The following is a 26,352-nucleotide window of genomic DNA, read 5'->3' as shown; positions in this document are numbered from 1 at the left end:
GCAGGAAATGGAAAAAGCACTGTGATTTCCGTAGCCATGGACAGGCTTCTGCCTTCTCCTAGTCATCTTTTCAGTCAAGATCACTCCCTTTTTCTCATTGTTATATTTAAATAAGTCCCTGTCAATAATGCAGACATAACAAGCCGGGGAGTTACAAGAGCCGCATCACCTTCACAGCTACTTCGGTTTCTCCACTTCCAGCTCCTAAGATGTCTATCGCTGTGCCTTCATACACTTCTCCAAAGGCCCCGCTTCCCAGCAAGAGACGCAGAGTCAGTTTTTCCCGAGGGAAGGCAGGAAGACTTTCAATCTCCTCTTGGGTCGGAAGAGTACTGGAAAATAACGTTATTTTCGGTCTCCCAAAATGCATACGGTTTATAAGTGGATGTGGGTGTTAGTGTTTGAGAATAAAAAAGGAGGAGAAAGGGAAGAGAGATCTCATGGCTTGGAAACACTGTAGTGCCTTCAATGTGACACGGTGTTGTGTCTGCATTCCTATCCCAGTCCTATTCCACCTTCTAGAATATTCCTTCTGTCTTCTGAAACCCAGACAGAGTAGATTACTTCACTTCTAGGCAGCTTCCTTTTGATAACATGCCTGTGAGTGCATTGCCTCAAAATTTTTCACTGTAGTTTGTTTTGTTCAAATTATCAGTTCGTATTTTCTTCAGGTCACCTATTTGTATAAAAAGCTATTGCAAATTAGTAATAAACAGCTGAGCTTATGAGCTCAAAGTTTTACTTTACTTCATACACCTAATCTCTCATGTAATACAAAATTTACTATGACTGCAACATTATTTCTTGTCCATCAGATTAACTTTTAGAAAGTCAAGTTTCTCACTTGGAATATTATGAGGAGGAGAAAATTCATCAGCATTAAAAATGCTTTGAGCTTTTAAAAGAGAATCTTGAAAATCAGATACGCTGCATATCTTCTCAGGGAAAAGACATCTCTGAAAAGCATATTTAGGTCACCTCTGTGTCTATTCCAAGTCCTGTGTTCTTATCTCTTTAAATAAATTTCTAGAAACAAGGCGTATGACTATATATAATCCTTTTTGCATGGAGCATAATACAGTGTCTGTCTTTTAAATGAGACATTTAAATATTGTCTTAAATTATGATGACAATGGAAGTTAAAACCTCATATATTTTAGAGAAGTTTTATAGACAATCCCCATGCAATTTCTGAAAACAGAAAAAAATTGACTTATAGCACACACAAGAGAATCCTTCTCTTCTTGGTGAATCAACCATATTACCATCTACTCCCTTCCACGTAGTATTTATCTCTTTGTTTTACTTATTTTTAAATTATGTGCTAAAACACTAGAAAACATTTGATTTTTGTTCATGTTTCTTAGGATAGGATAACAACATACTTTGCCATCCATCCCAGGTCACATTTGAGAATGAAAGGGGATGTTATTTTTTAATATGCCAGAAAAATGAGCATAAACCAGGACAGTCCTGGACAACATGGCACTCATGGACACTCTTTTTAGAGTTGCCCACAATAGGATCACAGAGTCCATCACGACTGAAACAACTTAGCACGCACACGCTTTTCATCTAGGTGTCCCGCAATGCCAGCCCAGGTTACATACTGTATCGCATAGCAGGCGTTTGCCAGCCCTACTCCAGTGGCCAGACTTCGAAGTTCAGCCAATTCTTTGTCTTCGTTTATGAGAACCGTCAGCCCTTCCTTGGGAGTGCTTTGATTCTTTAATCTATGCCAGACTGTCAAGAAAAAAAAAAGCATAATTTACCAAATAAAATATTGCTTTCTTTTTCTTTAGAAAATGCTGCTAACAATACATTTTTTAAGTTTATATTGAACAACACTATTGATAGAATAACCAAATTTAATTGAAAAAAATAGGTCCATAATAGAAAAACTAACTAAATCCAGGTAAAAAGTCATATGAAAATGTATAATTTATACCACATCACATTTTATCTCACTTCTCAGTGTAAATCTTAATATATTTCCAATTGCTGTTATAAACACGTGGAAGTATCTTACTATCAGAATTTGTTTCACAAAATCACTCATAGTCTAGAATCAAAATAAACCAAAACAAATTTGCATTATAGTTGTTAGTGAACAAATTCATTTTTGAATCCAGATACATCCAGGTTATTCTCCTCAGCAGACCTAAAGGATGCTTTCAATATAACAGCATGCTTTATTTTAAAATGCAGAGTACAGAGTATATATTCATTCTTTTTCATAATACACATACTCACATATATAGAAAGATTATTAGAATGAAATCTACCAAGTGTTAGCAGTGGTCCTCCTTAGTTGTGGAATCATGGGTGATTTGTATTGTTTCTTCATACAATGGGCAAATATTATTTTTATAACCATAAAATGTGTTATATTTTTCAAAGATTAAAACACATTTATGTCATTAACATTGCCCATCTATACTAGAATATTGACACAAAAGTTGAAAACAGTAAGGATGCTTTGCGAGATGATGATTAAAATTTGAACTTTATTCCGCAGTAGCTTCTGCACCCAACAGGTGAGAGTTTTACGCAAGCGAAATTCCATCTGAGGGCCCACACAGGAAAAGATCTTAAGTACCTATGCTAATGCAGTTTTTCTAAACCTGAAATGCTCTTACCACCCGTCCTTCATTTTTAAAGACCCAGCTCAAGACTCCGTATCCTCAGGGATGCTATCCAAGACCTCTGCCACCTCTGTTGATATCTCATCTCTGAACTTCTAAGACCAATTGTGGCTATCAGTCAGCATAGCTATGACACTCTCTTCTACATTCCATTTACTACTTCCTTTTATTGCTGTTTAACACATCTCTCATTATTTTACTTTTTGCACAGGATATGTCTTGAAAGTGAAAGTCACTCAGTCGTGTACAACTCGTTATGACCCCATGGACTATACAGTCCACAGAATTCTCTAGGCCAGAATACTGGAGTGGGTAGCCTTTCCCTTCTCCAGGGGATCTTCCCAACCAGGGATCGAACCCAGGTCTCCCACATTGCAGGTGGATTCTTTACCAGCTGAGCCACGAGGGAAACCAATATGTCTTACCTCCCCCATTAAACGACAAGCTGCTGAGGTCAGCAATTATATTTTTAAATTTATTTTTAATTGGAGGATACTTGCTTTATAATGTTGTGTTGGTTTCTGTCATTCAACAACATGAACCAGCCATAAATACACATATATCCCCTCCCTCTTGAACTCTCCTCCCACTCCCCATCACACTCCCCTAGGTGGTCGCAGAGCACCATTACAGTTTATTTCCCTCTGCTCCCAGTGTAAGGTTCAAGTTGCACAGTAGATATAACCACTCACCAAAGAGTAGGCTGTCGATGCTTATTTTAAAATCTTTGTTTCAATTTTGTATTTATAAGTATGACTGCTGAGAGCCCTCAGCACAATTCAAATTTTTAGACAATTGGTGTTTTCATTATTTGAATAACTCAATCTTTCCTCACGCACTCACACAATCCTACCAGTAAAACCACATGCACTACTACTAAAAGCAAAAGAACCAAATCAGCTTAGCTCTACTCAAAAACGCATGAGTTCCAGGTAGAACAAAGACTTTTAAGCCCTGAGAAAGTCAGATATCCATGAAGTGTCTTGAAAGCACAACAGGTTGTCTGAAATTATCTCATGTTCATCCACTAGAGTCAAGAGTTTAGACAATGGTGATGTACAAGTAGGCAGGCAAAGGTCAGATGAAGGAGCCTTCACGTAATACTTCTTCCCAGTAGGAAAGCAAATAGTCAAGCCTATATGCCAACTGCCAAATATACTACAGTCATATGTGTAACTCTGGAGGGTCTGGCTTAGTGGCACAAACATCAGCTGTGCAGTACTTAGACTCCCTGGAACCACAGGTTAAAATCCTGGCAGGGTCAGTTGAAATTTTTAGCTTTCCAAGTTAGCTGAAGAAATCATATATTCCATATATTGTCTGGTGTGGAATGTTTGAAAAGAAACCTCAATTCAAGTTTCAACATGCTAATAGCTATGCCTCTAATCAGTTTGCAGAAAGAATACAGATTTAGGACATGGAGTGAAATATTGCCTTTCTTTATCCAGAGAGTTCAACTTTATGTTTGTAACTTTTCCTTAAACTTTTCCCTATTTATTAAAAAAAAAAGAAGCCTCAATTTCCTGACTATATGCTTGAATGTTGGTTTCTGGTAAATATCATGTCTTTTTTGTAATGCTTCGGAATGTCAGAGGCTCATATGTTAATGACAGAGTGACTGTGTATCTTATAATCCAAATCAGGACATTTTAGGAGACTGAAAGAAAGTAATAGTAATGACTATAATGGAATGATGGGGATAAAGCAGGATGTATGATCCACTATGATAACCTGAGAGTGAAAGTATCTTGGTCATGTCCAACTCTTTATGACCCCATGGACTGTATAGTCCATGGAATACTCCAGGCCAGAATACTAGATAGCATTTTCCTTCTACAGGGGATCTTCCCAACCCAGGGATCAAATCCAGGTCTCCTGCATTGCAGGCGGATTCTCTACCAGCTGAGCCACAAGGGAAGCCCAAGAATACTGGAGTGGGTGGCCTATCCCTTCTCCAGCAGATCTTCCCAACCCAGGAATCGAATCGGGGTCTCCTGCATTGCAGGCAGATTCTTTACCAACTGACCTCCCAGGGAAGCCCTGATGTATGATAACCTGATAGGTCTAATGTTTAATCACCTTTTGGGGGCTGTCCCTGTATTTTCTCATTATTAAATGTTTAAAGAAAGACTTTTAAGACTAACACATTAGTATAAAATTAGTGATGGGAAACAGCTAGCTTTCTATCAATGTAGCCAAAGTGCTCTACTTTCCTGGTTATTTACAAATGAGCAGAGATTTGAAACAAATAGACCAGACATCCAAAAGTGAGAGTGAATGCTACAAGCCAGAAATGGATCTTCTGCAAGAGGCCCTGTTCATTTTAAACTAGGCTGTCTGCCTGGAGACCCAGACTATCCTGAACAAGGGCTTCACTGGTCTCCCTTTAATCCCACATTTTTTTTATACCCAGAGTTATTTTTCTTTCACTTTTTTCAAACTATAAGTTACAAACACTTGTCATATAGCCAATCTGTAATACTGTTTTAAAAAAAGCTAGAAGCCTTTTTTTAAAGGCTTTTAGTAGCTAGAAGTTGGTGCCTTAGCAAGTGGTTTTACCTAAAGAATACTGTGAAGTATAAATATGGATATATTTTTCATAAAATGGTTACCCCAGATTTAAAAAAAAAACAATTCACAGGGTTTAGTGGTTATTGAAGCATAGCCAAAGGTAACATTGTGAATTTCATGAGTCTATTTCATGTAGAAAATTAATCAGATATAAATTAAACTCAGATAAATCAATTAATATGATCAAGTAAGCAGTTTATTACCTATTGATGTATTTTTAAATCTATTATACTCACCAAAGATTAATGGGATTGAAATAACCAGAAATATTCCAATTATACTAGTAAGTATAAAGCTTGTTTCTGGTATCCAAAAACCATCTAATAAAATAAATGAGAAAAAGAACATAATTCAAAGAGTAAAACTCAATTGTCTCGGTATTATGCCTGAATATGCCAAAGTTAGCCCCTACTGAATTTTCGCAAGCCAATAGTTAAACCATCAGTAGCTTGAAATCATCCATGGAGAGAGTATATTTACACTGTGAGTAATCAAAGTCAAGGGTTTATTTTCTCTTTTTTCATTTCCAGTGATCTGGTTTCCAATATATCATTGGGATATACCCACCCTATCTTCTACTTTAAAATGGTTGATAAAACATGAATAATCTTTTTAATGAATTTGGGACAAAGAAGTCTCAACTTTCATTTATCATAATGTTGGGAGCATTATTTCCTCTGTAACGTCTTCATATACATTTAATTCCATGAGTATTGAACTGAGGAATATAAACATGAAAACATGATCTGTGTGTGTGCTTGCTAAGTCACTTTTGTCTCATGTCTGACTTTGTGGGACCCTATATACTGCAGACTGCCAGGCTCCTCTGTCCATGGGATTCCTGAGGCCAGAATACTGGAGTGGGTTGACGTGCCCTCCTCCAAGGGATCTTCCCGAGCCAGGGATCAAACCCTCATCTCTTACATCTCCTGCACTGGCAGGCGGGTTCTTTGGCACTAGCACCACCTGGTGAAAACATGGTACCTGCTCGTACCTGCTCTTAGTTTCACCAAGAGACTTGGGGACCAGAGCTTGGCAGACTATGGCATGCGGGCCACATCTGGCCACAGTAACCTGATTTTGTACTACTCGTGAACCAAGAATAATTTTTACATTTTAAAAATATTATCAGAAAAAAAAGAAGATGCTACAGAGACCGAATGTAGCCTGAAAAGCCTAAAATATTTACTATTCGGTTCTTTCAGAAAAGGTGTGTGGAGCTCTTCTCCAGGTAACTAATGCAAATAAGAATGACTTCAGTTTTGCATAGAGTAGTGTGCTGTGTGTCTCTAAGGAGCGTCAGTTAAGCATCACAATGGGTACTGATGGATGAGAAGAATTTCAGTTGACAAAGTGAGAGAAAGAAAATCCCAGTTAGGGCAAGTGGTAGGTGGTGCAAGCCTGCATCTGAGGCTGAGGGAACATGGCATCATGGAAGTTTGTTTGTTTGTTTACCAGTTTGGTATGGCTATAGCCGTAAGGATAAATATTGGGAAAGAGGAACCACAATTGGAGGGCAAGTCATGGAAGGCCTTAAATGCCACAGAAAAGTTTGTACTTGATTCTGAAAGCAGTGAATGGAGAGCCACTTCAAGATTTTCAGAGAGCGGTGCAGTGATCCAGCTTATGCTTCAGCTGGATTAGCTGTCAGCAGTGGGGTTAAGCCAAGAGCATGGGCAAGAAGTGGTAGCTTAAGTTAGGAAAGCCACAGTAGAAACAGGAAGAAGGGAACTTAGTAGACAGAAATCAAGATGATAAAGTCAACAGAACTTGGTGACTGAATAGAGGGAAAAATCAAACATGGTACTGAGATTTCTAGCCTATGTGATCAGAAAGACGATGTATTATAAACAAAAATAGGCTACCCAGTGGAAGATGTAGATATTGGGGAAGAGACAAAGTTGAGTTTCAAGTGTGTTGTGTAGCAAATGAGAGAGCCAGGAACAGAAAAATAAGGCTGGATAAAAACCAGACTGCGAACAACCTTGGAACTCCATCTAGGAGCATGGATTTAATGCGGTAGGCATTAAAGATCAGCTGATGGTTACTGAGGAGAAAAAGGACATGTTGATATTGATGTTTCAGGAAGCTCTCATCACATAAAATGAATAGTTCGATAGTTTCTATGGTAGTTTGGTGAAGTTATGTAGTCACTCAATTACTGCTAATGCTGAGAATACATTTATCTTTATCTCTGAATCCTGTGTAATAAGTTAGTATGTAGACAGACATGGTAACATACCTCCAACTAATATAATATCCTCACTGATTCCACTATATTCACCAAACCCCAGATTATTTACAGCTACTACTCTGAACTGAAATGTTCCCTTTAGGTTTTTGGACTTCCATGTGCAAATGCTATTGCATGAGCCATTAAATGCCATTTTCCATGTTAAATTCTGGTTCCGTGAATCATTTGAAGTGCTCTTTCTGCAAAAAAAAAAAAAAAAAAAAAGAGCAGAATCATAAATATAGGAAATATATAAGACAATATATGTGTTATTTCTAGATACTCATTTATCATTTTAATGACAGAACTCCAGAGCGTCTCCTGTTGCACACTTTGCCCTTGATCTCATTCCTCTCACATGGTTTGGCTACAGAACATAGCAGAGTCTTATAAAGTCATCCCAGCAATGCCTGGAGCCAACCAACTCAGCCCATCTGGAAAATGACGAATAATCAATGGCTGAGAGACAGCTGAAGAGCCTCTTCTTACTATTGGAGTGTGCAAACTTTCTTCAGAATTCCAAACACATAAGACAATGATTTCATACTTTTTAACTGGGAATTTTTAAATTTTTCTTAATTTTCAGTCTCTTATGCTATCTGTTATTTACTGATACCATATCTGGATAAAACACAGAACATAAAATTGAAAAAGAAAATAAAATAGTTCGGCTACCAAAATTATCATTGTATCTGAGATTCCGAGCCTCGTTGCTTCCAATTAGCCTACACTCTACCTCAGTATCAGTCCTCACTACCCTTCCTAATGAAACATCGGAAGAGAACAAGAGCTGGGTTCAAAAGACATACTAAAATGACTTTTAACAGAATCATAGACTGAAGGTAAGCTCAAGGCCTTCCCATTATGTCTTTTCTGACAATGACCTTTTCAAGTCTGAAAAGGTCTGAAACTTTCCAGACCACAGCAGTTTTAGGGCATGGTACCAACCCACAGTCAGCTTGAAGATAAATAATGGAAGCCAGTTGTGCTCCCACTAACTGAACAACTGTCCTGAAAGAGCACCAAGGACAGCGAGGGCTGAGCCTCCAGGGGACAGAGGATGAGCTGAGACATCAGGAGGACCAAGACAGCAGCGATGGTTACAACTGTGACCAGCAGCTAAGTGTCCTTGGGACCATCCTAAGTAAAGCTGTGGGACGGTGTCTCTCCTGCATCGTGTGAAGCCTCATGTTGGGAACCGGCAACTTCAATTTTCAACCCAAACAGCTCTGATCCAAAAGAAAGAGACCTTTAAACATGTATAAAGTGGTAAAACGATTATCCTTCAATTAAAAATAAATAAATTTTAAAATGTATAAAGTGGCTCTTCATAGACATTGGCCACTAAGGAAGAGAAGGAAGGCTTTTTATGTTGGTTGAGCACCTTCTGTTTACAACTGGGGCTTTTCATATGCTGTATCATTTCACTGAATCTTCACAACAACCTGAAGAGGTAGATATCATCATCTCATTTTACAGATGAGAAAGCTTAAGTTCAAAAAAGAAACAGAGCAAGGATTTTAAATAGTCTATGGACTGGGTTGGCTAATCCCCCTCAAAATTCATGCCACCCAGACCTTCTGAATGTGACCTTGCTTGGGAACAGAGTCTTTTCAGATGTAATGAAGCCAGGATGAGATGGTCCTAGTTTAGGGTGGGCCCTAAACCCAATGACAGTGCCGTCTTAAGAAGAGACACACACTAGGAGAACATCATGGGACGAGAAAGCCAGAGAATGGAGAGATGTACGTGCAGACGAAGGAGAGCCAAGGACTGCGGCCCATCACCAAAAGCTAAGAAGAGGCAAGGAAGGATGCGTCCCTGGACCCGTCCTGCCAAGACCTTGACTTAAGACTTCCAGTCTCCAGGACTGTGGGAGAACATATATCTGTTGTTTTAAGCCACCCAGTTGGTGGCACTTTGTTCTGGCTGCCCTGGGAAACTTCCTTGGGAAACTCATGCAATTTACTCAGCTCCCAAGTGCACGCACTTGGCACTAAGATCACCAGCACACCATGAGCAAATACACACAAATGTCTCGACCGAAGAAGTTACTCTGAGATACTGTGAGGTCCTCTGAGATAGATGACTCTTTATATGATTCTACAGTCCCTCTCCTGAGAGTGGAGACTTGGGGGCAAAGAAATGCAGAGTATTTATGGAGCTAGGCACTAAACATGTTACTGAGGGCAATACACTACAGCGCTCCTAGCAAGGCTATAAGACTATGGTGCGGCCTGGTTGGTGAACATAACTGCAGTCATAGCCAAGACAGTTCTACAGGTCAGAATGTTCTTCACTCTGTATTAAAAAAAAAAAAAAAAGTACCAGAAATTTCAAGAAGTTTTCAGTTAGAAATAAGCGAACATAATTCTCTAGTGTGAGCAGGAAATTTTTTTAAGGTTATGGGAATGCCAGAGCAAGATGAAGCAAAAATAGATCTAAAGCTCAAGTTGCCAGGACTATAATTATGGAAGTGACTTTTGTCCTTGGAGCTTCTTAAAAGATGGCTTCATAGTCCCGTGAGGGGAGTGTCTGTGGAATTTGGAATTCTCTCCTCAAGCTGGCACGAAGTCAGCTCATCTGAGCCAGTTATGATTCACAGAGCTCCCCATACTGGCCGGATCTGAGGTTGCGTATGTTCATCAGGTTTTCATCGAAGGCACAATTTTAGTCCTTGGGAACACACTACAAACTGTAACCTTAGAAATGGAGAGAGAATCCTGGGTTGCCTATACACAACAGACCATTTCAGATCTTGACTTGACTTTACCTTCTGAAATATACCAGCTCATTGTCAGTTCTCACTGGATCTTATTCATCTTTCTAAAACAAATCAGTCTCAGAAATTTATATACATACCATCATCTAACATCAAACATCAGTTTAGCTTCTTAAACAGAATCAATATCAAGTAAATATTAGGTGCATGCTCAAAAGACTGAGTTGTTTCCACTGACAAGCTGTTGCAGATTTCTGAGAAGAATGACTATCTGCCTTGTAACTGAATGCCAAGGCTGACCACTAGGAATTGTGCAAAGAATGTAATAAGGCATGTAAGGCCCTTAAAGATCCCTTATGTTTACTTATAAATACACATTCATAAATACTGTTAATTTTGATCCAAGAATACCTTACAATCAACTGCTTAGGTCTTTGTAATTTACAAAGCTCTTTTGTAAACAGACATACCTGATTTCAAGGATATAGTACATAAGTCTGCTTCCATTATCATCAGCTTTTTCCCACTGTATTGAATTTTTACTCCCTTCTAATAATTTTGGAATCCCTGGTTTACTTGGGACTCCAGCTTTGGAAACAAAAGAAAATTTGATTGATATGTTAAAAGTATAAAATATTCTGCATACCATCTTTCTATAGACAACATTTACTAAGAGAAAAGTCAAATACATTAAAGAAATGTTCAGAAATGCGTTCATATGAGTACATATGTTTAAGTGAGTACCTGCAGTTTTTATTAGTGATGGATTAGATAGATTTATGATAGGAGTAACAATAGACCTTAGCCTGACACAAAATAAGTGATGCAAGTAAAAAAGATGATTGTAAGATTTGGAGCGTTTTTCACTGATTCTTACAGGGATCAACTTGGAGTTACGGTATAGCTGTTAAAACACTGGTTAATTTTGTATACTTGTTAGATTTTTTATTTTTAACATCTGGTAGTAGTAGTCTATACTTTGATATTTGAACACCCATTGACACTGTTTTCATTTACTTCTTACTACAAAATATCATAGCTAGACAGAAAATCAGAATAATGAAAGGTGAAATAAGTTTTCCCAGTCTAGGATCCTGCAAAACCAGAGGAGTATTATCTCATTACTGCCTATAAGAAACCCCTACCTCTTTTCAACTTCTTCAGTCAGGCTCTAAAGATAGTAATTTAAGAAAAATCTCAACCTCTAGGATTAGTGAAGTAAGCGATGAGAAAAGAATTGAGAAATGTCCAGAGTTTCCTGAGTGTTGAATATGTTTGTCCTCACCTTTAGTCTTAAAACTTCCCGGAAGCGAGGTGCTGTTTGCTCCTGTCCTGTACACCACCACTGCTCGGACATTATAGGAAGTATAAGGCTGGAGGTCTGTGATGTTGCAAGCATAATCAGGACCTTGGCTGCACGAAGCTTTAACATGGTAAAACTCATTGTGCTTCCACTAGGAAAAGATGTCTCAATTAACATTTTTGTTTCTTTAAGAAAAACTTCTTAAACATAGAAACTCAAAAGCCTGTAGCAAGCATTAAAGCTTAAAGTTTATACTAAAATAAGAGCTTCTTTATGAGTGCCAGGTCCCAGATAGTATCCCCTTCCACCAGCAGCAATTTTATTTTTTATGACAAGCTGTAAGTTACTTGAATGATGGTCCTAAGGATAAGTCCAAGGTGAGACATGCACCTCTGACTGTTTATCATCAGGAGGATTGTTTGGCTTCTTGGTATCCCTAATCATAGGCCTCTTTATCAAATCAGGATGGCTGAGGATGCAAATTCATAGCTGAAGGGAAATGATGGATTAAAACTGTGATATTTTCAATTCCACACATTTGCTGATTTCAAAGTAGTAATACTTTCACGACATTTCACATACTGAAGAAGTCCACAATGACTTATAAATGAAAACATTTAGTTTTTCCTCCCCTAAACCTCTTCAGGCATCTAAGCAACATTCCTTATTTTTCTACATAGGAAGCCTAGTTCCCTAAAAGAGGGAAATCTTGGCCTATTGTCACTCAATCACTAAGTAGCAAGGTTAGAAGTTACATATAGGAAATGTTACTTTCATTTCACTGGGTCTATAATTAGAGCTATATTAAAATTCTTTCTCTGAAACACTGCTTTTAAAGTATCTGTATATTTTAAATAAGATACAAGATCCTTAATATCTTATATGAAAATGATGACTTTTTTCAACATACAAATAGGAGAAGACAGAGGATACGGCATTCTGTCAAGGGTTCTTCATGTATTTTCCCCAGTACAGTTTCCTAAGAAGATCAGTTTCCATAAATAAACCTTACTTTACATCTCCTTTTTCATTCAGCATTCACAAGGTCACGCCATTTCATTGGATGGGCACCTTGTATTAGTTTTCTATTCAGTTAGAAATAATTCAGTATAGCACCTTCAGGAAGTAGATCACGTTATCACAGAAAGAGGAACAGAGGAATGGAAAGAAAAACCAGAAATGCTGATGTCAGAGACATTCCTGTTAAACTCATAAATGTCTCAGTCCCACTGATTCATATAGCCTAATGAAATAGATGCAGATATGCAGAACAATATTTATTCTGAACCTTCTGAGGGGGGTGAGGGGGAAGGAGGAAGGGAGATGTTGAGTCCTGGCTGAAAAATTTTAGCCCTTTTTGGTCCTGCCTCCTTAATGCCTTCTTCAGTGAGTAGTCTAGATGGCCCAACATCCCACACTGCTCAAAAATCATAAGTACTCCTTGGAATGTCAGGGAGATATTTGGCCAAGGGTTTTGCTGGAAAACTGTAGAGTATTGACCTCACCACAGCAATGAATGTTCTGGGTGGACCGCTAACTTGTAGAGATGCCATGGGCTACCCCAGTAAATCACAAGGGAGTTGGGATCTTCATTCATCAGAGGCCAACAAGTGCAGGGGGGAAAGCTATCAGAGAGGATCTCCAAATTATTGAGCAAGGGTGTGGGGGAAATGGTGCAGACTATGATGTTTCAGAGACAGAAATTTCAGAAATGTCCATTTCTGGTAGGGATTCCCCTGGACAGCTGAGAAAAAGACAATTTTAATGAATTTCATGAAAAAAATTTACCAAAGCAAAATTATTTATTTCTCCTCAATCTTAAATTGAATGTGTTCTTTTTCTATGCATTATTATAATAAAGAATTTATGAAATCTAAAGACCAAGATAAAAATTTAGCCCTTGTGCTCTGAGACTCTCATTTTTCCATGTAAGGAAAAGATGAAGACTGGAAGTTTATCTTTTTCTCCTTTTTCAGAAAGGAGAAGGGCGGAGGTGGAAAGGAACAAAAAAAAATTAGTTAAAATATGCATATTCACCTTTGTCACTCACCCCTCAGAGTTTCGGTGTGGAGTTACAAGATTATTCCTAACTTCCTATCGTGATGAGGTAGGTTCAACTTGCTCAAAAGAAATAGACCTTTCCAACTAGATGTCACCACCAGCCCTCTCAGAACACAGCCTTTACATTTGTGCCTTCTGCGTTAGTACTCGTAGGTGATCATGCATGTAGAAACTACCATATTACATTTTCAGCTTCATGATTTCTCAAGTGGTCTATCTAAATACCTGTTCTGAGCAAGGGTAGAGAAGGTCTTGAAACAAAAGCATCATATGAAACTCATGAGGACAGAACCAGGTGGCCCCTTCCTAAACTTTAAGAAGTGGGGTGGGTGACGATGACTCATGTTCCTTCTGCAGATAGGCTAAGGAAAGCCTCTGCCCAGCAGTGATTCTGACTCATTGGGCCACCTGCCTGAGTCTCTAGCCTCTCATGAGTAACACGAGAGGCTGGAATCACCTCTAAGATCCTTCCTCAGTTCACACCTTTGATATGGGCGATGAATTTTACATCCCTCCCCTTGACTTCAAGCTGAACGCATTCAGTTCTCTTCAGTTCAGTCGCTCAGTCGTGTCCGACTCTGTGACCCCATGAGTCGCAGCACGCCAGGCCTCCCTGTCCATCACCAACTCCCAGAGTTCACTCAAACTCATGTCCATCGAGTCGGTGATGCCATCCAGCCATCTCATCCTCTGTCGTCCCCTTCTCCTCCTGCCCCCAATCCCTCCCAGCATCAGGGTCTTTTCCAATGAGTCAACTCTTCGCATGAGGTGGCCAAAGTACTGGAGTTTCAGCTTTAGCATCAGTCCTTCCAAAGAACACCCAGGACTGATCTCCTTCAGAATGGACTGGCTGGATCTCTTTGCAGTCCAAGGGACTCTCAAGAGTCTTCTCCAACACCACAGTTCAAAAGCATCAGTTCTTCGGCACTCAGCAACCACTGGAAAAACCACAGCCTTGACTAGACGGACCTTTGTTGGCAAAGTAATGTCTATTACTTAAATAGATGTCCCCCAAAAAGATGATCCTTCAATTTCTCCAATTTAAAACTGAATTTTTATGAAATTACTCTTTTCTAAATAGGTAACAAATCATCATAAACATGCTCAATGGAAAAAATCCAATTAAACTATGGTCTTTGATCTTATCAACTCAATACTTAGAGCAACTTATCACTGCTGTTGCCTATTTTTCATTGTTTTTATCTAAAAGTACAAGATTCTGAAAAATATTTTATATAGTAAAATTTTAAAACCTCTGCGAAGCAACTTCATTTTTAAAGAAAAGTGAGGTAATGACCATACTGATTTGTTTTTACAAAACACTCCTAACCAGTCTTTACAAATATGGACACACAAATACATAGTAGTGAAAAATGAAATGTCACAATTATAAAAACTTAATAATCTATTAAGTGTATCAGTATAAAAATCAATATAGATTTTCCTTAGAAGTGAACTAATTAGATTAACTGATGCTTAAATTCAGTGGATATCTTTACATTGGTTAATGCATGAAGATTTTTGAATGAGGAACTATTTAAAGTTTACAAGCCAAGGTCCAACTACTTTAGAATAAACTAGTTTATCATTTACTTCTTTCCTGTTGCTATACAGTCCTTAAATGTTTGAAAGAACATTTATAAACAGGTTTTAGGTTTATGTTTGTTCATTTTTTTTCCATAAGTGAAAGTGAAAGTGAAGTCACTGAGTCGTATCCGACTCTTTGCGACACATGGACTGTAGCCCACCAGGCCCCTCTGTCCATGGGATTCTCCAGGCAGGAATACTGGAGTGGGTTGCCATTTCCTTTTCCAGGGGATCTTCCCGACCCCGGGATCGAACTCAGGTCTCTCGCATTGCAGGCAGACGCTTTAACCTCTGAGCCACATAAAACAAACTGCTATGGAGCTCAAACCAGAGAACCATGCTGATAACATCTAAAGTAAGTAAAACATTATGAAACCAGTAAACTGTAATTTATACCCTTTTATGTGGAGCCTTTTAAGAGCAAATTAATCTCTCTGGGAATTTTTTCCATCAGAAATCAGTCTAGATAGCTTACCACGTCTATCCGGAAAATCTGAATCAATGAATGTTGTCAAATATATCACTCATTTAATACAAGTGAATGCCCTCAAGATATGTTTTGGAAAAAGCCTTTTGATTTATTCTATAGCATAAAACAAAGATTTGCATTAAAAGTATACATTGAAATGTACCTTTTGGAGTTCAAACCAAAATCTGATGAGGTGAACATTTGATGGAGCATTCCAATGTAACTGCAAACTAGTGTTCTCTGGAAGAAAGGCATAAGGTTTCTCTGGCGAGTCAAATGTTTCCACAGTGACAGGGTGACTCTCCGCACACCACATTTCCTCGGCATGGCAGGCCAGAACCTTTTAGTATAAAAGAACAATTGCTTAACCTTCCTTGAATCTTGGCTCTCGAGAGTGGTAATTAAAGTACCCAATCCACTGGCCGTACCTTTAACACATAGAGTTTTCCACCAGACAGTCTAGTAACGAGGAGAGAGAGACTTCCATCTGGATATTCACTTTGCCTTAGTGGAATCTCTGGAATGGGAGCCAGATGAGAGATTGCCACCTGATAGCGGACGGACTCTCTCGGTCCATTTGGCTTGTGAGATTCCCTCCAGGATATAACAAGGCTGGTGTCTGACTGCGCGGTTGTGTTAATGAGCCAAACTGCCTCTGGTACTGAAATAAATAGCAGCGCACAATAAGGGATGTTGCAACATCACTGAAAGATGGAAAGAAGTCATAGGGTCTTGGTTGAAGAATAAGCATATCATGTGAGCAGAATGAATGACAGATGTTCCAAGGGAAAGCCAGCCTCTTATATAACGGTAGGTTACCAGGCTGCCTGAAAGGCTCCCACTTATTTTTGACTAATGACTAAATCATTCTCTGACTCCAGCCTGAGGATCTGGCCAATTCTGGTGAGTTTTGTGAAAGCCATCGGAGACAGGTGCAAGAAATGGCATTTCCTCATAATAATCGTCACCTCTTACAACACATTTTCAGGCTCTAAATCCATTTTCTTTAAGGCAATGAGGTTACATAACTTTGCATCTCAGCAGCCCTCAGTAAAATTTACGTGGACCTATGGCTGATTCATGTTGAGGTTTGACAGAAAACAACAAAATTCTGTAAAGCAACTAAATTAAAACTTCAATTAAAAAATAAACAAAATTTTAAAAATTCACATAGAGAAAAAGTTTGACTTTCCTGGGTCTTACCACGTGTACAGAGATCTATAAATATACAGGAAGAGAGTGACACTGTGTGGTGAGACCAAAGAATGTGTTTCCAGTAACAGAATTGGTTGTGATGTTTTGCTATACAGTTGCTTTTCATTTTGACGGAATATTATCCATCATCTTCTGGTGTTAGAGTAAGGATATCATCAGAATATTCTTCTAAAACACATTTTCTTACTAAGCTTTAAAAAACTCACATAAGAAAGATTTCTTAACATCCAGATAAAAACCAAATATAGGCTCACACATCACATTAATGGCAAAATCCCACTCTAGAAACCCACACCATGCCCATAACTCACCTCCACTTTTAGTTTTTCCCCAAATCTCTTTTCCCAGAGGTATTTGTTCCAAAGGATCTGAATAATAATTCTTTACAGCTATCTGTATCATATATGTTGAAAATGGTTGTAAACCTTCAATAAAGGCTATACTCTCCTGAAATTCCTGTAATTAATTTTAAAAAATCAATATCTTATTCTTATTTTTTGTACAAATGTGGAGACATTATTTAATCAAAGAGATAAAAAGGAAAAGACTCAAATTTTTAAATTTATTTTTAAATCTTGGATCATGACTGACGGTCTTCATTGTCTTAGTCGGCCCAGACCTGAGTTGTTTAATATTTCCAGGAATAAATGCCAAATGACTGGCAGCCCTCAGTCAATTGTGACTTAATTATTCCATGTAGGATGTTGAATTCCCAGAGGACAAAACTGTCTTATTAGCCTTGCATTAGAAATACCTTCAGCAGGAAGGTATTATGCAGATGGGACACATAAGTGAATACAGTAAGCTACATTACCTAATCATTCTTAGAAATAAAGCTTAAGAAACTGAAAAGGCTTTCCTTAGACCAACGGTTCTCAATTTTGGTTATACTTTGTAATCATCCAGGGAACTCTAAAAAAACACTGAGGCCTGGGTCCCACCCCTAGAGATCTGATCGCGTTAGTCTTAGGTGACACACGTGCTCAGAGACTTTAAAAACTCCAATGAACCATCAAGGCTGAGAGCCACTCACTGCCTTGGATCCATGTTAATCACTGGGAAGCCAAAATGATAGATTAGCTCTAATAAGAGAAATGCCAATGCCAGAAGCCCAGTCTTAGTCAGCCAAACGATCTAATCTGTCTCTGAAACAACAACTTTCAGAACTGTGTAAAGGAAGATTAAAACAGACAAAATTCAAACATAAATACTATATTTTTAACAAATAGACAAATGAAGTAACAAGAGTCAGATGTACTTTCCGTCAAAGTGTACAGTGCTTGTTACCTCCAATAGATAAGGGCCAATTTCACCTTTTGACTTGATCAAAAGATAAGTACAAAGAAAAATACTAGAAACACATGATTCCATCACATGGAATTGGAACATCAGTGACGGAATCCCTGGATTCCATCATGGATCAGCGATGGAATGAATTGCGTCCATTCATTCATTCAAGAAATACCTAGTAAATGCCTATACAATAGCAAGTATTATGCTAGGTGCTAGGAATACAGTGATGGATAAAAAGGTAGTCCCTGCCTAAGCGCACTTTTCACAACATATAGAAAATAAATATATAATGTACAATTTGTATATTAGCTATATACGATGGAAGAGAGGTACACAATAATGTTCTTTCTGTCCAATTTACTTCTTACCCTTCAATCTGTTGGGATGGCTACAAAAACAGGTCTCTATCACTTTCTGGGTTTAATTAGATAATATTAGAGAGGCAACAAACACAGCTCTTTTAGGACACTCAGGGAACAGTTACTATAAGGCAATCTACCATTGGTTAGAGTTAATGTACTTCCTTAGAGCTTAACTTGCTGCTAGGCAAGAGACTAGAATCCAGAATGGTTTGATGATTCAGCTCTAAAAATCAGAGGAATAGCATATTTCAGAACATTATACAGAAAATACTTCGGCTGAGGATTTTATATCAAAATAGGGCATCTTGGAAAAAGACAAGACAACTGGCTTCAGACTTACCAGCATTTTATCTCTCAGTTCAGAGCTGTTCTTCATGTCAATTACTTCTTTATAGTAAACCAGGTATGTGGGAGTGGGACACGTGATGCCATCCCACGTGAGTTTTGTCCGGGCGGGTGGTAATCTGATTGTGAGGCTGGTGTTAGTAGTGTTAAGTATAGTTGGCTCTGCAATATCAGAAGCTAGAGACAAAAATGCTCTATCTAAAATAATAATAAAAATGATTAAATATATACACACATATGGACAAGAGAGAAATAGCAGATTTATCTAACATCAAGGATAATGTCGCATTTCATTTTTATGTAACTGATAAGGTATGATATATTGGAGTGTTGGAAATGTTATTCTGGACAGGAAGACACTTTTTTTTTTTTTCATGTATTTTTGAAGATGATAAATGCCTGGGGAAAAGAAATCAAAGTAACCGGTAATTGCTTACAATTTCCAGCAGATGGAGCTAAAGTACGCCTAATTATGTACCTGCGGCTGCTTAGTCACTCAGCTGTGACCAAGTTGTGACTGTGCGACCCTATGGCTTGTTGCTCGCCAGACTCCTCTGTCCATGGGATTCTCCAGGCAAGAGGACTGGAGCGGGTTGCCATGCCCTCCTCCAGGGGATCTTCCCAATCCAGGGATCGAACCCGGGTCACCTGCATTGCAGGTGGGTTCTTTACCACTGAGCCACCAGGGAAGCCCTTATGTACCTAGACAGTAGCAAAATGGACCCTTTTTTATTTGAAGAAAGTAATGAGAGTATTCTATCAATCACATTTTTCAATAAACTCCTAGGATGAAACCTGATGTCACCTTTAGGACTTTCATTCTACAAATACGCCCGTGTGCTCAGCCTCAGCCAGATATTGCACATGCCTTTTGAATCTCTTAATGAATTATTTACCAAAATATACATTCAGCTTATTTATGAATTCTCCCATTTTTCATACTGTATAACTTACATATTTTATATCTGAATACATTTAAGCAAAGAGAGTTTCTTTTATTCATTTCTGTCCGTCTCTAAGAGGGAATTATACTGAATTTAGAATGACATTGTGACTTTAATGGAAGACAGAACTTGAGAAAACCACTTTAGGTTTGAATGTCACCCATAAGGCTATGTGATGCTGTTTTTGTTTTTGGTTGGTTGGTTTTTATATTTCAAACCTTTTTCATTATGACTCTCAGCAAGAAATACAGTCAGTTCCACCATAATATGATACATACATTCCTAAAAGTCATTGCATTGAACAAAATCCAGAAGGTTTGTGGGAAAAATAGATTTAGGAGCACAACACTAGAAAACTTCATGAGTGACATATGAAATAAGCAAGATAGGAACAATAAAAATAGTAGCACACATGTACACATGTTAAATAGTTGACATATATAATACTATAATACATAAGTCATTACACCTTGAAAAAGACCCGAAATTAAATGCAAAGCTTTTTGACACCACTGGGAAGTCTAAAATATCATCAGGGGAGACACGAGACAAAACGAAGGGAAGTTATATGACTGAGAAGAGAAAGAGAACAGAGAGGCTGACAGGACAAGGATTTCCCACATCTAAAGTGGCCTGCCCCAGCCCAAGCCACGAGTACACACAGAGATAAACTGTGACCCAGGGCAAACAGCAATTGCAGTGTGCCCCACACCCTGCCCTTTGGAGCAATGCTGAGAGCACGGTGATGAGCTGGAAGGACTGCCCTGGAGGAGGAGACAAGATGAGATTTCCCTGACCCTAACCTGGGGGAACAAGCTCATAAAAACTGTGACTTTCCTACCTGGAAAAGGCTGTAGAACTGAACTGTAAACCAAAATATGCTTACTCCTTGGGGCTTCTACCTGGGAGAGGATGGCCCCATTGCTTTTCTTTGCTTGATAAATCTGTGTGCTGTCCTCTGCTTTGGAGATCCAATATAGAAATTCTCCATCCACAGTCAAGCTGACAAGCATTTTCCCTGCTGATGAAAAACATAAATGAAAGAAAGAACGTAGAGAACAAAATACATAGCTGACATTTTCTGCTCCAAGCAATGTGTGAAATCTTTTTATTTCAATTTTGAAAGTATTATTTCAGTATGAAAAAATAATTTTGAGTTTTTAGCCTAAGCATTTTCCAGATATTTTCTCATTTTAGTGCCATATCAACCCAACTTGCCATATGAAGCCATATCAAAGCAAATACTATTATTAGTAGTCTAATTTTGTAATTAAGAAACTGGGGCTTGGAGGGATGAATAATCCCCTGAAGGCTACAAAGTTATCCAACGGCAGACCAGTATTTAAAATTTACTTGTGGATCATCGAAAAAGCAAGAGAGTTCCAGAAAAACATCTATTTCTGGTTTATTAACTATGTCAAAGCCTTTGCCTGTGTGGATCACAAGAAACTGGAAAATTCTGAAAGAGATGGGAATACCAGACCACCTGACCTGCCTCTTGAGATATCTGTATGCAGGTCAGTAAGCAACAGTTAGAACTGGACATGGAACAACAGACTGGTTCCAAATAGGAAAAGGAGTACGTCAAGGCTGTATATTGTCACCCTGCTTATTTAACTTATACGCAGAGTACATCATGAGAAACACTGGACTGGAAGAAGCACAAGCTGGAATCAAGATTGCCAGAAGAAATATCAATAACTTCAGATACGCAGCTGACACCACCCTTATGGCAGAAAGTGAAGAGGAACTAAAAAGCCTCTTGAGGAAAGTGAAAGAAGAGAGTGAAAAAGTTGGCTTAAAGCTCAACATTCAGAAAACGAAAAGATCATGGCATCCAGTCCCATCACTTCATGGGAAATAGATGGGGAAACAGTGGAAACAGTGTCAGACTTTATTTTTTTGGGCTCCAAAATCACTGCAGATGGTGACTGCAGCCATGAAATTAAGACACTTACTCCTTGGAAGGAAAGTTATGACCAACCTAGATAGCATATTCAAAAGCAGAGACATACTTTGCGAACAAAGGTCTGTCTAGTCAAAGCTATGGTTTTTCCAGTGGTCATGTATGGATCTGAGAGTTTGACTGTGAAGAAAGCTGAGAGCCAAAGAATCAATGCTTTTGAACTGTGATGTTGGAGAAGACTCTTGAGAGTCCCTTGGACTGCAAGGAGATCCAACCAGTCCATCCTAAAGGAGATCAGTCCTGGGTGTTCTTTGGACGGAATGATGCCAAAGCTGAAGCTCCAGTACTATGGATACCTCATGCGAAGAGCTGACTCATTGGAAAAGACTCTGATGCTGGGAGGGATTGGGGGCAGGAGGAGAAGGGGACAACAGAGGATGAGATGGTGGATGGCATCACCGACTCGATCGACATGAGTCTGAGTGAACTCTGGGAGTTGGTGATGGACAGGGAGGCCTGGCGTGCTGTGATTCGTGGGGTCGCAAAGAGTCGGACACGACTGAGCGACTGAACTGAGTGATTTCACATCAAACAACACTGACTGAAGGGAGGTAAGAGAGGAGGCTCAGGGCTCACTGCCTTGCTCAATACTTTTATCAATTATTGAGAATTAATGCAGAACAAACATATTTATCAAGTTTGCAGATAGTGCATGAACCTTACTGTCGCTAGTGCATTCAGTCTGGCTTACCATTCAAAAATATCACAGCAGAATCATGAAATGGAAGGAAATTTAACAGCATTAAATTTAATAACAAATATAACATCCTCAATTCAAGGTTAAAATTAAGTCTGTAAATTAGGAATGAAAGAAATCTGGCTTAATAATCATTAAAACATAAAGAAGACCATGAGTTCCTCAAATGGTAGGCAGCTCAAAGGCCTGATGTCACCTTCAGCTGCAGCAAAAGAAGACCTGGGTAGTCAGAGGTCCTCCGTGCTGACCAAAACACACTCAATGTTCAGTGAGTTATTATGGGGCAACATTTAAGAGGATTAAGCAGCTAGAGTAAAATCTCAGGAGGCTGACCAGGGCAAAGAAAGATCTAGAAGCCACATTGCCTAAGGAGTATTTATAGATACTTGAATTTTTCCTCTAAAGAAAGTGTTTAGCATGGGCTATGACAGCTGTTTCTACAGTTAAGTGCCTATCATGTGGAAAGTGATTGACTTATTCTTCGTAAATTTAAAAGTCAGAATTCAGGTCAGTGACTAGAGGAATGGGAGAAAACTTTGGTTAAACATAAGAAAAATATATAATATTTAGAATTGCACAAAAATTAAACAGACCTCTTTATAAGGTAGTAAATGTTTTATAAACAAGAGCTCAAGGCTGTTTTTGTAAAGATTTCTTCAAATATTATGTCAGCTAAATGATCTTTAAAGTCATTCTAATCTTCCAATTTTGGGATTATGGATTTCAATTGTGGCTTCAAGAAAGACTGACTAGTTCTATAAGATAAGGGCCCATAGATAATTCTTGGGTATCAGACGGTAAGGAAAGTTGTTCTGACACTTGTTTAAATGGTCAGTTCAGTTCAGTTCAGTTCAGTTGTTCAGTCGTGTCCGACTCTGCGACCCCATGAATCGCAGCACGCCAGGCCTCCTGTCCATCACCATCTCCTGGAGTTCACTCAGACTCACATCCATCAAGTCAGTGATGCCATCCAGCCATCTCATCCTCGTCGTCCCCTTCTCCTCTTGCCCCCAATCCCTCCCAGCATCAGAGTCTTTTCCAATGAGTCAACTCTTCGCACGAGGTGGCCAAAGTACTGGAGCTTCAGCTTTAGCATCATTCCGTCCAAAGAACACCCAGGACTGATCTCCTTTAGGATGGACTGGTTGGATCTCCTTGCAGTCCAAGGGACTCTCAAGAGTCTTCTCCAACATCACAGTTCAAAAGCATTGATTCTTCGGTGCTCAGCTTTCTTCACAGTCAAACTCTCAGATCCATACATGACCACTGGAAAAACCATAGCTTTGACTAGACGGACCTTTATTCGTAAAGTATGTCTCTGCTTTTGAATATGCTATCTAGGTTGGTCATAACTTTCCTTCCAAGGAGTAAGTGTCTTAATTTCATGGCTGCAGTCACCATCTGCAGTGATTTTGGAGCCCAAAAAAATAAAGTCTGACACTGTTTCCACTGTTTCCCCATCTATTTCCCATGAAGTGATGGGACTGGATGCCATGATCTTCGTTTTCTGAATGTTGAGCTTTAAGCCAACTTTTTCACTCTCCTCTTTCACTTTCCTCAAGAGGCTTTTTAGTTCCTCTTCACTTTCTGCCATAAGGGTGGTGTCAGCTGCATATCTGAGGTTATTGATATTTCTTCTGGCAATCTTGATTCCAGCTTGTGCTTCTTCCAGTCCAGCGTTTCTCATGATGTACTCTGCATAAAAGTTAAATAAGCAGGGTGACAATATACAGCCTTGACGGACTCCTTTTCCTATTTGGAACCAGTCTGTTGTTCCATGTCCAGTTCTAACTGTTGCTTCCTTACCTGCATATAGGTTTCTCAACAGACAGGTCAGGTGGTCTGGTATTCTCATCTCTTTCAGAATTTTCCACACTTTGTTATGATCCACACAGTCAAAGGCTTTGGCATAGACAATAAAACAGAAATAGATGTTTTTCTGGAACTCTCTTGCTTTTTCCATGATCCAGCAGATGTTGGCAATTTGATCTCTGGTTCCTCTGCCTTTTCTAAAACCAGCTTAAACATCAGGAAGTTCACGGTTCACGTATTGCTGAAGCCTGGCTTGGAGAATTTTGAGCATTACTTTACTAGCATGTAAGATGAGTGTAATTGTGTGGTAGTTTGAGCATTCTTTGGCATTGCCTTTCTTTGGAATGAAAACTGACCTTTTCCAGTCCTGTGGCCATTGCTGAGTTTTCCAAATTTGCTGGCATATTGAGTGCAGCACTTTCATAGCATCATCTTTCAGGATTTGAAACAGCTCAACTGGAATTCCATCACCTCCACTAGCTTTGTTCGTAGTGATGCTTTCTCAGGCCCATTTGACTTCACATTCCAGGATGTCTGGCTCTAGGTGAGTGATCACACCATCGTGATTATCTTAGTCATGAAGATCTTTCTTGTACAGTTCTGTGTATTCTTGCCACCTCTTCTTAATATCTTCTGCTTCTGTTAGGTCCCTACCATTTCTGTCCTTTATCAAGCCCATCTTTGCATGAAATGTTCCCTTGGTATCTCTAATTTTCTTAAAGAGATCTCTAGTCTTTCCCATTCTGTTGTTTTCCTCTATTTCTTTGCATTGATCACTGAGCAAGGCTTTCTTATCTCTTCTTGCTATTCTTTGGAACTCTGCATTCAGCTGCTTATATCTTTCTTTTTCTCCTTTGCTTTTCACTCCTCTTCTTTTCACAGCTATTTGTAAGGCCTCCCCGGGCAGCCATTTTGCTTTTTTGCATTTCTTTTCCATGGGGATGGTCTTGATCCCTGTCTCCTGTACAATGTCATGAACCTCCATCCATAGTTCATCAGGCACTCTATCTATCAGATCTAGGCCCTTAAATCTATTTCTCACTTCCACTGTATAATCATAAGGGATTTGATTTAGGTCATATCTGAATGGTCTAGTGGTTTTCTCCACTTTCTTCAATTTCAGTCTGAATCTAGCAACAAGGGGTTCATGATCTGAGCCACAGTCAGCTCCGGTCTTGTTTTTGCTGACTGTATAGAGCTTCTCCATCTTTGGCTGCAAAGAATATAATCAATCTGACTTCAGTGTTGACCATCTGGTGATGTCCACGTGTAGAGTCTTCTCTTGTGTTGTTGGAAGAGGGTGTTTGCTATGACCAGTACGTTCTCTTGGCAAAACTCTATTAGCCTTTGCCCTGCTTCATTCCGTATTCCAAGGCCAAATTTGCCTGTTACTCCAGGTGTTTCTTGACTTCCTCCTTTTGCATTCCAGTCCCCTATAATGAAAAAGGACACCTTTTTTGGGTGTTAGTTCTAAAAGGTCTTGTAGGTCTTCATAAAATCATTCAACTTCAGCTTCTTCAGTGTTACTGGTTTGGGCATAGACTTGGATTACTGTGATATTGAATGGTTTGCCTTGGAAACGAACAGAGATCATTCTGTCGTTTTTGAGATTGCATCCAAGTACTGAATTTCGGACTCTTTTGTTGACCATGATGGCTACTCCATTTCTTCCGAGGGATTCCTGTCCACAGTAGTAGATATAATAGTTATCTGAGTTAAATTCACCCATTCCAGTCCATTTTAGTTTGCTGATTCCTAGAATGTCGACGTTCACTCTTGCCATCTCCTGTTTGACCACTTCCAATTTGCCCTGATTCATGGACCTGACATTCCAGGTTCCTATGCAATATTGCTCTTTACAGCATCGGGCCTTGCTTCTATCACCAGTCACATCCACAACTGGGTATTGTTTTTGCTTTGGCTCCATCCCTTCATTCTTTCTGGAGTTATTTCTCCACTGATCTCCAGTAGCATATTGGGTACCTACCAACCTGGGGAGTCCCTCTTTCAGTATCCTACCATTTTGCCTTTTCATACTGTTCATGGGGTTCTCAAGGCAAGAATCCTGAAGTGATTTGCCATTCCCTTCTCCAGTGGACCACATTCTGTCAGACCAATCCACCATGA

At 39.1% G+C, this 26,352-nt stretch overlaps 1 protein-coding gene across 1 annotated transcript in view; it reads right to left on the bottom strand.

Moving 5' to 3' along the window:
• The window catches only part of ROS1 (ROS proto-oncogene 1, receptor tyrosine kinase), a 125,111-nt gene that overhangs the window by 25,975 nt on the left and 72,784 nt on the right, over positions 1-26,352 (bottom strand). Inside the window, 11 exon segments of the mRNA XM_018053025.1 lie at positions 170-332; positions 1,611-1,743; positions 5,453-5,536; positions 7,459-7,649; positions 10,642-10,759; positions 11,457-11,625; positions 15,755-15,931; positions 16,020-16,252; positions 17,118-17,262; positions 18,802-19,004; positions 20,592-20,771. Coding sequence (XP_017908514.1) covers positions 170-332; positions 1,611-1,743; positions 5,453-5,536; positions 7,459-7,649; positions 10,642-10,759; positions 11,457-11,625; positions 15,755-15,931; positions 16,020-16,252; positions 17,118-17,262; positions 18,802-19,004; positions 20,592-20,771 — 1,796 coding nt within the window.

The sequence above is a fragment of the Capra hircus genome, chromosome 9 (genome assembly GCF_001704415.2).
Source record: "Capra hircus breed San Clemente chromosome 9, ASM170441v1, whole genome shotgun sequence".
Classification (NCBI taxonomy): domain Eukaryota; kingdom Metazoa; phylum Chordata; class Mammalia; order Artiodactyla; family Bovidae; genus Capra; species Capra hircus.
This window is presented reverse-complemented; position numbering and strand designations above follow the sequence as displayed.